The sequence below is a fragment of the Triticum dicoccoides genome, chromosome 7B, assembly GCF_002162155.2.
Source record: "Triticum dicoccoides isolate Atlit2015 ecotype Zavitan chromosome 7B, WEW_v2.0, whole genome shotgun sequence".
In the NCBI taxonomy this organism is placed as follows: Eukaryota; Viridiplantae; Streptophyta; class Magnoliopsida; order Poales; family Poaceae; genus Triticum; species Triticum dicoccoides.
This window is the reverse complement of record NC_041393.1, coordinates 98,227,410-98,238,939: the sequence shown is the minus strand read 5'-3', so window position 1 is coordinate 98,238,939 and position 11,530 is coordinate 98,227,410. Positions and strand designations below refer to the sequence as shown.

The 11,530-nt window shown below is 40.8% G+C and overlaps 1 protein-coding gene across 1 annotated transcript; it reads left to right on the top strand.

Annotated features, from left to right (window-relative positions):
• The first annotated feature begins 10,074 nt into the window (after window positions 1-10,074).
• On the top strand, window positions 10,075-11,079 carry LOC119335789 (NAC domain-containing protein 71-like). Its single transcript, XM_037607867.1, has one exon. It carries the CDS (start codon window positions 10,075-10,077, stop codon window positions 11,077-11,079), a length of 1,005 nt encoding a protein of 334 aa, XP_037463764.1.
• The last annotated feature ends 451 nt before the right edge of the window (window positions 11,080-11,530 follow it).

The window sequence follows — 11,530 nt, the reverse complement described above, 5'->3', positions numbered from 1 at the left end:
GAATGGCTCTAGATACCAATTGTTACCCTCGGGATCGATCTATTGCTTGAATTCGAGAGAATTACGGGGATACAAGGGTTCCTGGCGTCACGCCGAGGTCTGGATCAGATCGAGAGAAATCTTGGGGAAGGGGAAGAAGGAAGGTAGGCATATTACGAGCCTAATTGGTTTGATGCCAATAATTGGCATGCCAATTGTTGGCAAGTCTAAAAATTTGGCTCTCAATTGGTTGGCTACCAATTGGTTCTTGCCCACCTCTCAAAAAGTTGCCAACTATTGGCAACTTTTGGTCTTGCCAATTGTTGGCTTGCCAAATATTGGCAATGCCAAACTTTGGCAGCGAACCAATTACATTCGATGCCCCTGCAGCCACGCACGCTCTGACTACTTGTAACGGTGACTTCCTAAGCGGGCTGGACTCGCTGCTGGGCGTCATGGGCCGGCCTCCCCTGTGGCGGACTTGAGTGCATGAGTATGCCTGCTCCGCTCTCTCTTCTCTGCTCTCTTCTTCAGTCGTTGTGCCTCAGTCTTCAGGAAGGCCGTGACACAAACAAGCCCTACTGTTGATTTTACGCTCAAAGAACCCCAACTGTTGATTTTTTTAGTCGTGAAACCACTTTTTTTTGTGTGCTAGTGATTGTAGTAGGACTTCAAATACCCCATATAACATCAAAACCAATGGGCTGACCCCACTTGTTAGTGGCAACAACGATGTTAGTGTTTCCCTCAGCGACCACCTTTACTTTTCAAAATTTCCTAGAAAATTGGAATTTTCAGTCAAGATTCAACCAAGCTTGGATAATTTTATTAGAATCACGATTATGTTAAACTACTCATCCAAATGTGCAGAAACTTTTCAAGAAAATTAATGTTACTATTTTGATTTCCTTAGTCTGTTTTGATGCTGAAATTTCCCTGTTCTTGATGCATACCAAAGTTAATCCTTGTAGACAAGAGTCACTGATCTGTGTGGGAGTTCATGATTTTCTTTGGTCTCTATGGAGCTGTATAAATTACTGCGTTTGAAATTGAAAAAACACTCATAACTTTTAAAAGGTTATCGTCCGAGCTACAAGATAGATCCGTATATGGTCCTTCCTACACCATGCAAAAGTATGAGAGCTTATGGTATCTGGATGCAACCAATAGGAGAAGGCAACATAAGATACTCACGTTCGGTTAGGATTACGGTCTAATAATAGGTCATGTGTCTAGGCATATATGCAGAAACTTTTCAAGAAACTAATGTAACTGTTTGTGATTTTCTAAGTCTGTTTGGATGCTGAAATTTCCTTGTTGTTGATGCATACCAAAGTTAATAGAAAGACTCATTGATCTGTGTGGGAGTTCGTGATTTTCTTTGGTCTCTATGGAGCTGTATAAATGACTGCGTTTGAAATTGAATAAACATTCATAACTTTTAAAAGGTTATCGTCCGACCTACAAGATAGATCCGTATATGGTCCTTCCTACACCATGCAAAAGTATGAGAGCTTATGGTATCTGGATGCAACCAATAGGAGATGGCAACATAAGATACTCACGTCCGGTTAGGATTACGGTCTAATAATAGGTCATGTGTGTAGGCATATATGCAGAAACATTTCAAGAAACTAATGTAATTGTTTATGATTTTCTTAGTCTGTTTTGATGCTGAAATTTCCTTGTTGTTGATGCATACCAAAGTTAATAGAAAGACTCACTGATCTGTGGGGGAGTTCGTGATTTTCTTTGGTCTCTATGGAGCTGTATAAATGACTGCATTTGAAATTGAATAAACATTCATAACTTTTAAAAGGTTATCGTCCGAGCTACAAGATAGATCCGTATATGATCCTTCCTACACCATGCAAAAGTATGAGAGCTTATGGTATCTGGATGCAACCAATAGGAGATGGCAACATAAGATACTCACGTCCGGTTAGGATTACGGTCTAATAATAGGTCATGTGTCTAGGCATATATGCAGAAACTTCTCAAGAAACTAATGTAACTTTTTATGATTTTCTAAGTCTGTTTTGATGCTGAAGTTTCCTAGTTGTTGATGCATACCAAAGTAAATAGAAAGACTCACTGATCTGTGTGGGAGTTCGTGCTTTTCTTTGGTCTCTATGGAGCTGTATAAATGACTGCGTTTGAAATAGAATAAACATTCATAACTTTTAAAAGGTTATCATCCGAGCTACAAGATAGATCCGTATATGGTCCTTCCTACACCATGCAAAAGTATGAGAGCTTATGGTATCTGGATGCAAACAATAGGAGATGGCAACATAAGATACTCACGTCCGGTTAGGATTACGGCCTAATAATAGGTCATGTGTCTAGGCATATATGCAGAAACTTTTCAAGAAACCAATGTAACTGTTTATGATTTTCTTAGTCTGTTTTGATGCTGAAATTTCCTTGTTGTTGATGCATACCAAAGTTAATAGAAAGACTCACTGATCTGTGTGGGAGTTTGTGATTTTCTTTGGTCTCTATGGAGCTGTATAAATGACTGCGTTTGAAATTGAATAAACATTCATAACTTCTAAAAGGTTATGGTCCGAGCTACAAGATAGATCCGTATATGGTCCTTCTTACACCATGCAAAAGTATGAGAGCTTATGGTATCTGGATGCAACCAATAGGAGATGACAACATAAGATAATCACGTCCGGTTAAGATTACGGTCTAATAATAGGTCATGTGTGTAGGCATATATGCAGAAACTTTTCAAGAAACTAATGTAACTGTTTATGATTTTCTTAGTCTGTTTTGATGCTGAAATTTCCTTGTTGTCGATGCATACCAAAGTTAATAGAAAGACTCACGGATCTGTGTGGGAGTTCATGATTTTCTTTGGTCTCTATGGAGCTGTATAAATGACTGCGTTCGAAATTGAATAAACATTCATAACTTTTAAAAGGTTACCGTCCGAGCTACAAGATAGATCCGTATATGGTCCTTCCTACACCATGCAAAAGTATAAGAGCTTATGGTATCTGGATGCAACCAATAGGAGACGACAACATAAGATACTCACGTCCGGTTAGGATTACGGTCTAATAATAGGTCATGTGTGTAGGCATATATGCAGAAACTTTTCAAGAAACTAATGTAACTGTTTATGATTTTCTTAGTCTTTTTTTATGCTGAAATCTCCTTGTTGTTGATGCATACCAAAGTTAATAGAAAGACTCACGGATCTGTGTGGGAGTTCGTGATTTTCTTTGGTCTCTATGGAGTTGTATAAATGACTGCGTTTGTAATTGAATAAACATTCATAACTTTTAAAAGGTTATCGTCCGAGCTACAAGATAGATCCGTATATGGTCCTTCCTACACCATGCAAAAGTATGAGAGCTTATGGTATCTGGATGCAACCAATAGGAGATGGCAACATAAGATACTCACGTCCGGTTAGGATTACGGTCTAATAATAGGTCATGTGTGTAGGCATATATGCATAAACTTTTCAAGAAATTAATGTAACTGTTTATGATTTTCTTAGTCTGTTTTGATGCTGAAATTTCCTTGTTGTTGATGCATACCAAAGTTAATAGAAAGACTCATAGATCTGTGTGGGAGTTTGTGATTTTCTTTGGTCTCTATGGAGCTGTATAAATGACTGCGTTTGAAATTGAATAAACATTCATAACTTTTAAAAGGTTCTCGCCCGAGCTACAAGATAGATCTGTATATGGTCCTTCCTACACCATGTAAAAGTATGAGAGCTTATGGTATCTAGATGCAACCAATAGGAGATGGCAACATAAGATACTCACGTCTGGTTAGGATTACGGTCTAATAATAGGTCATGTGTGTAGGCATATATGCAGAAACTTTTCAAGAAACTAATGTAACTGTTTATGATTTTCTTAGTCTGTTTTGATGCTGAAATTTCCTTGTTGTTGATGCATACCAAAGTTAATAGAAAGACTCACGGATCTGTGTGGGAGTTCGTGATTTTCTTTGGTCTCTATGGAGCTGTATAAATGACTGCGTTTGAAATTGAATAAACATTCATAACTTTTAAAAGGTTATCGTCCGAGCTACAAGATAGATCCGGATATGGTCCTTCCTACACCATGCAAAAGTATGAGAGCTTATGGTATCTGGATGCAACCAATAAGAGATGGCAACATAAGATACTCACGTCCGGTTAGGATTACGTTCTAATAATAGGTCATGTGTGTAGGCATATATGCAGAAACTTTTCAAGAAACTAATGTAACTGTTTATGATTTTCTTAGTCTGTTTTGATGCTGAAATTTCCTTGTTGTTTATGCATACCAAATTTAATAGAAAGACTCACGGATTTGTGTGGGAATTTGTGCTTTTCTTTGGTCCCTATGGAGCTGTATAAATGACTGTGTTTGAAATTGAATAAACATTTTTCAAAATTACGAACTTTTTTGAAATCATGAATAAAATTTGAAATTCTTAAACATTTAGTAAAAATTGGGTCAAAGATTCTGAATTCTGAACATTGTCATAAAAATTTGAGCACTTTTTGGAAAAATGGAAATTGCACTAACTAGGAATCGAACACGCAACCTACGACACCAGTGCAGGATCGGGTAACCAACCCAGCCAGACATTAAGATCCGGTAATGTTGCACTGTTAGCTTCTTATATTCTTTTCTACGGCCCCTTTTTTTCCTGACTTTTTTCTTTTTCCTGGTTCGATGAGTTTGTTTTTTAAATATGTGAACTTTTTCTTCAAATCGATTAACTTTTTTTTAAATTCCATAAATTTTTTCAAATCGATGAAGCACTTTCAAATTCCTACACTTTTTAAAATTTTGATGAATTTTTCCCAAAATTGATGAACTTTTTATTAAATTTGTGAACTTTTTCAGAATTGATGATTGTTTTCAAAATCAATAAAGTTTTCTTTCAAATTTGTGAATTTTTTATAAAATTGATAAAAAATTTCGAAATTGATGAACTTTTTTAAAATTTGTGAACCTTTTTTCCAACTTTTGCTGAACTTTTTCAAACTTTTTACCATGCTGGTGAACATTTTTATTGCAAAACTATGATTGGAAAAAATACGAATTCACTTTTCAAATGGTTCATATGGGCACAAAATATGTATATGTTTTTTTACGCGGACAAAATATGTACTCCCTCCATCCGGAAATACTTGTCATCAAAATGAATAAAAGGGGATGTATCTAGACGTATTTTAGTTCTAGATACATCTTTTTTTATCCATTTTGATGACAAGTATTTTCGGACGGAGGGAGTATATGTTAGTGTTGTACTAATAGAAGCATTAAGTAGCGTTGTTTTTGGATTCTGTACAATTGAGCGGTCTCAGCGCAGTGGTTGTTCTACTCAGACTATAACCCTGTTTGTTTGGGCTTTTGCTTCTGCTTTTGCAGCTTCTTCATGTTGATCAAAAAGCCATAAAAGCTTCTAAATAGGTGCTTTTGGAGCTTTCTAGCTTTTGGAGCCAAATATTGTTATATTCATTCATCAAAAGCCATAAAAGCTCTAAAAGCACTTATTGATGATCATTTATGGCTTTTTGGTCAAAGTGGAAAACCTGTAAAAGCAGAAGCAAAAGTCCAAACAAACAGGGTCTACGACGGTTAACTTGCTGGTTCGAATACCATATCTCGCGTATATATCTTTTTCACCTTTGCTTTTTGAGGTAGCTGCTGGGCCGGCCTGCTAGACGGTGCACGCGAGCGCCAGGAGCACTAAGCAGCGCTGAATGTGCCGAGCAGGTGCTCCCGGGTCCTCCTATCCTGCGCTTCGGAGCCATGGAACTAATCGGCGTACTGCAATGCCTAGTGGGCCGGCCCATGAACGGACAACATAATAAACTGTCTTGCGAGAAAACCTGCAAAAAAAATGCTGGTATGAAGGGTCGAACTCGCAGTGCCACTTAGATTTTTGAATTTTTTGATTTTTTCTTTTGGAAAATTCGTTTTTTCTTAGGAAATAATATTCTTCAAAGTTTGAAAAATTTCACAAATTTGAAAAAAACGTCATCAAATTTGAAAAAAGTTCATCAAATTAAAAAAATCATCAATTTTAAAAAGTTCATAGCATTAGAAAAATTGATTTTGAAAAAAATTCATCAAAATTTTAAAAGTCACCAAATTTGAAATAAGTTCAAAGATTTTGAGAAAATGGATCGATTTTCAACACATTTTCATAAACTTGATCAATTTTGAAAAAAAGTTTACAGAAAGTGAAATAAGTTCATCAATTTTGAAAAAAATCATAAAATTTGGAAAGAATGTTCACAATTTTTTAAAAGTCCACCAAATTTATACAATTTCATCATTTTTTGGAAAAAATGTCGTGGTTTGTAAAATAAAAATAAAAATATTAAATGTAAATAAAAGAGAATTGAAAAGGAACTAGAAAAAAAAGAACTAGGAAAAAAGAGAAAAGGTGACCTCTCAATTTTACAGAGAACTGAAGAAAGAATAAAATGAGAGAAAATAAGTTAAAAAACACAAACGTGAAGATGGCGTAGTGGTTTTTGTAGCGATAACCACACGTAGCATTAAAAACAAAGGATTGCAATTCTTGCAATGTGGAAAAATCAAACGAAACAACCAGAACTATAGGTGCCTTGAAGCTTTGCAAAAAGGACCCTAAAAAATAAAATTTATTCTTGGAGTCACTTCCGCCATGTCCAACCTTTGTCCACCATCAATTACCATCGGCACCGTAGCTCCGCAGTAAAAGGAGGGGATCAACCAACATACCGAAATATGGAGAAACACCTTCGCGGTCGATGTTGCTTAATGAGTTGATGAAACCATCTGCTGCAAGTGGCAGAACAAAGACTTTTTGGAGCGTTGACCGGGGATCTTCCCTATGTTCACCAAATTCTGGCGCCACCATCTTTATTCGACGTGGTTGAAGAAGAAGATGCCATAGTGGCTGCTGCTGTTCTGCAGGAATCGAGAGGTCTCAAGTTCGAACCCCGTCTCCTGCACCTTTTTTATTGCTTAGCAGGAAAAGAAGAAAAAATGTCAATGGGTCGGCCAACTCGGATGGGGGGTGTGCGCCGAATGGTGAAAACATCTTTAACGGGCACCTGAAGCACCTGCCGGCCAGGAAGCGCAATCGCTTGGGCCTTCCGATTTTGGGAAGCTTATAGATGCTTCCAGTCTGGGTTTTCTTTTTGTTGTTTCTTTTTTCCTGCTCGTCTTTTCTTTTTCTAATTTTTATTTTAACTTCATGTATACTTTGAAATTGATGGACATTATTTGAATTCATGAATAATTATTTTATTTTAACATCATGTACGCTTTTAAATTGATGAATCCAAATTCATGAACAATTATTTTATTTTAACTTCATGTACACCTAGCGATGTTTAGAGCGGTCAAGTCTGCATATTGACATTTTATGCACGTAGTTGATATGCCTAACATTGAGGCCGCACAATTATGTGCTTTTTGTTTTGAATAACAATTATGCGCTAGCAAATGAAGTTAATCTTACGGTAGAAAAAGCCTGTAGACTAAACATATGGACTAAATTCCACGGCCCATGGCTGACTGCTCCCTGATTTCCACTTTGTCTCGCCTGTTACGAGACAGAACATGCACTCACCTCAACGCAATCTCTAGTGAGCCGACTCAATAGGACCTCTCGCTAAATTCATTGGTTGATTTTTCTTTGTTTATAATATATTTCAGTAATTAATTTACTAAATTTATAAATTCATCGCACATATAAAAATGTGTTGACACCAGATTTTGGCACGACATAAAAGGAAATGAGATGGCTTCGAGTGAAAAGGTTTTCAACATGAGAAAGTTTCACGTCGCCGAGTGGAACAACTTTGATGTTTCGGTTATATTCATTTGACCTTATCTTACGGAGCGAAAGTATACTCCGAGTGGCATAATTCAATGTTTCGAGTGGTTTTTGGCCAATCACGTCTTCAAGATGACCTCGGATGAAGGAGCACTTTTAAGGAATTGTCTTCGTCTCGTCGGGGCAATCAATTTTGATATATAAATCATCTCAATCCGAGTTCATATGCAAAAGTTACAGTTAATACGGTCTGGACATGCCAGAGACCAAAATATTACGCTTGACACCAGACACATGTTGATGAGTGTCTGATGCAACACGTGAGCAATTCGGCCCTCAAGACGGCCTTGAATTGAAAAACCTTCAACACGGAAAAGTTTCTTCTCGTCGAGCCGATCGATTTTCATATATAATTTGTCTCAATCCGAGGCCGTATGAGGACTGGAGAGACAAATCAAGATCAGGCTATGTTTTCAGTCGAGTGAAAGTTTACGGTCGAGTGAAAATTTACCGGTCGAGCTTGCTGACCGGATGAACTTATCATTATCCAAGTGGAAATATAGTCATCCGAGTGGAAATATGGTCATCCGAGTGAAATTGTCCTTCAGGTGAAGATATTCCGAGTGAAAACCTACCGATCGAGTAAAAGGTCGAGTGAAAACTTATCGATCGAGTAAAAGATTGGCTTCCGAGTGAAAATATAATCCGAGTGAAATTATCATCCGAGTGAAGTTATTCCGAGTGAAAAGATTACCGTCGGAATGAAAACTTGACGTTGAGTAAGATATTGCCTTCCGAGTGAAATATAGTCATCCGAGTGAAATAATAGTCATCCGAGTGAAAGATTGTCTTCCGAGTGAAAGACTCTAACATCCGAGTGAAAATGTCCAGTCAGACAAAAAACTCTAATATCCGAGTGGATGAGTTCGGATCCGAGTGAAACTGAAGATGTGCCCGAAAGATAATCCAGATGACCTCGGATGGAAAAGTGATCAACACGGTAGTTGTGCGCATCGTCAAAACGGTGAACTTTGGTTTTGGAGTCATTATCATCTGAGATAGTATACGGCCTGTAAGTTTACTACGAGACTCGGACAATCCAGTCCGTTACATGACCGAGTCCGACTGGATATTAAAGATGGCTTCGTAGAATATTTAAGATGGTCTTATTTGGAAAAGTGTTCAACATAAGAATTGTTCGTCTCGTCGAGGCGCACAAGTTTCATTTTGGGCCGTCTTGATCGGAGGTCATATGCAAGCTCGGCGGCCCGCGCAAGGAGGAAGACAGAAGTTGGGCCAAATTCAGATTGAATCCGAGTTGAAATAGAACTAGGACTCTAGGACGTGAATTGATGTAATTTTTTGTAAGGAAAGCCTAGATGAATCCTTTGCTTGTACGGGAAGTCCAGCCGCCTCTTATATATGTTGGGGGTGATGGCCGATTGAACAACACCCAATCGAACAAACACATCTACTACTTTTTCGTGTTCATCTACTTTTTATCTCTCCCTTGTATCTTTCTTCTCGTTCTTCGCTAGTTCTTCATGCTGGAGGGCTGCGGATCCACGAGGCTCTAGGGGCGAGCTAATCGACCTGGAGCAGCCCATAGCCGCCGCGAGCCCTGACGGGGTCCCTCCCGGGCAAGTGGGGCTTCGGGTCTACAAAAGCGCCCGCCGACTGTCTTGCGTATCGCGCTATCGGTCGGGTCTCCTTCGACGTGAGCTGCGGTGCATCACCCCCGGCGTCGAGGGTACACGTGACGTGTTCGTGTGTCAACAAAATGTTAACGACATTCTAAAAAATATTGATAGCATTAAAAAGAAGTTCATGACAGTTATAAAATGTTCCCACGTTTCAAGAATACATTTGTGACATTTAAAAAATATGTTAATACAATGTAAAAAATTGTCCGTATAATTTGATAAGACAAATCCTACCAAGATCAATTCCGATTGGCTCTTGGTCGTTTACAACATGCAGTTCAAAAAACTATTCGTAGAGTATTCATACGTTAGGAGAAACCGACTCTCCAAATTTTGGCACAACAACTCACACGTTCGGATTGGCAAGTTCTGCAATGGCTGCACGGACGCCATCTCCGATCGGATTCCGACTTCGACAAGGGGTGGCGTGGAGACCGGAGAGCAAGGCGGCACATAAATGCACGCTCACCGAGCAATCGTCGAACCCGCTTTGCTCAAGTCTGACTTGATGATGACAGCGAAGAAGCCAAAAAAGGAAGCAACAAAACTGACGGCGGGGTCGCCGCCGACGAACATCACCGCGGTGGAGATGGCTCTGCCGGCCCGCGACGACTACGAGTACCTAACCCCAGCGCTGGCGCTGCCTCCGGGCGTCTACTTCAACCCGACGAACGAGGAGATCGTGCGCACCTACCTCAACGGGTGGATCGCCGGGCACGACACGTCGGGCGCAGAGGCGGCCGTCGTCATCGAGGACGACGTCTACGGCGACACACCCGACGTGCTGGCGCGCAGGCACCTGCCGGCCAGCACCCGCGACTCCGACCCCAGCTGGTGGTTCCGCTGCCACTGCAAGGTGCAGGCCACGCGCGGCGGCGCCGCCCACCGGGGCGACCGCAGAGTCGCCACGGGAGGCTTCTGGAAGCTGGAGCAGACCACGAAGGAGGTGAGATGCGAGGCGGACGGCGAGCACCTGGGGTTCAAGCGCAGCTTCGGGTTCTACGTCGAGCACGAGGGCGAGAAGGAGAAGACGCGGTGGCTCATGGAGGAGTACACCAACGTCGACTCGCCGGACGAAGGCACCGTCCGCAACGACGGCAAGAACGTCCTGCCCGCGCTCTACAGGATATACCTCACCCCACGCGATCCCGGCAAGAAGAAGAGGAAGCAGAGTGGCAGAGATGTTGGGGACGACTACGACGACGTCGACGGTGGGCCTGTGAAGGCTGCCCGCGTGAAGGTTCCGAACGCTTACTTACACGCCATCGCGGCGTTGCTGTCGCCGTCGAGCGTTCGTGGTGCCGGCCAGGAGGAGCCGCAGGGCGGCGTTGAAGCGCCGCCGCCACCTTCGGGCGTTTTCAGTGAGTACCGAGGTGAGGCCGCGTCGTCGGATGATGATGATCACGGCATGACAATGAACGAGAATCTCCTCGAGGAGGCGCAGGGCAGCACCGGCGGCGACGACTCCCCTGAGATGCGTGTTCTCGTTACGATGAACGACGGCGGCATCCCGGCGTGGGAGATGGGCATGGGTGGAGGATACGTTTTCGCCGACACGTCTTGGATCGACGAACACTACCAGAGCACGGAGTGATCGATCATGGCATTCTTTGATTAACTTTTGGTGGGGTGGGAGGGGGAGGGGGATTTTTGGTTCCGTCCGTGGTTTTAAAATTTTTTTTAGGGGTGTGGTTTTAATTTAGTTGAACTAGAACCATGACAAGTATTATGGAATAAAAGGCGTAGGGTTAATAAACCCGACTCAAATCGAGAAGGGCATTCTTTCATTACATTCTTTTAATTCTTGTGGTGGTAATTGGATATGAAGTGTTGTGTGTTATATCAACTAGATGATAACCATGCGTTGTCGTGGAATTGGATATATATTTTTCAAACATTATATAAAATATTAATCTAATTTGCAATTGAAACCGTGTGAGGAATTTCTACATAAGCAAAAAACATCTTAACATGTAATAGTGTGCATGTCACAATAAATAGAACGTGATTCAAAACTCAGTTACAACATCTACAGCCGGCATACT

Coding starts and splice junctions, on each gene's coding strand:
- LOC119335789 (XM_037607867.1), top strand. CDS start 10,075: ATGGCTCTGCCGGCCCGCGACGACTACGAGTACCTAACCCCAGCGCTG.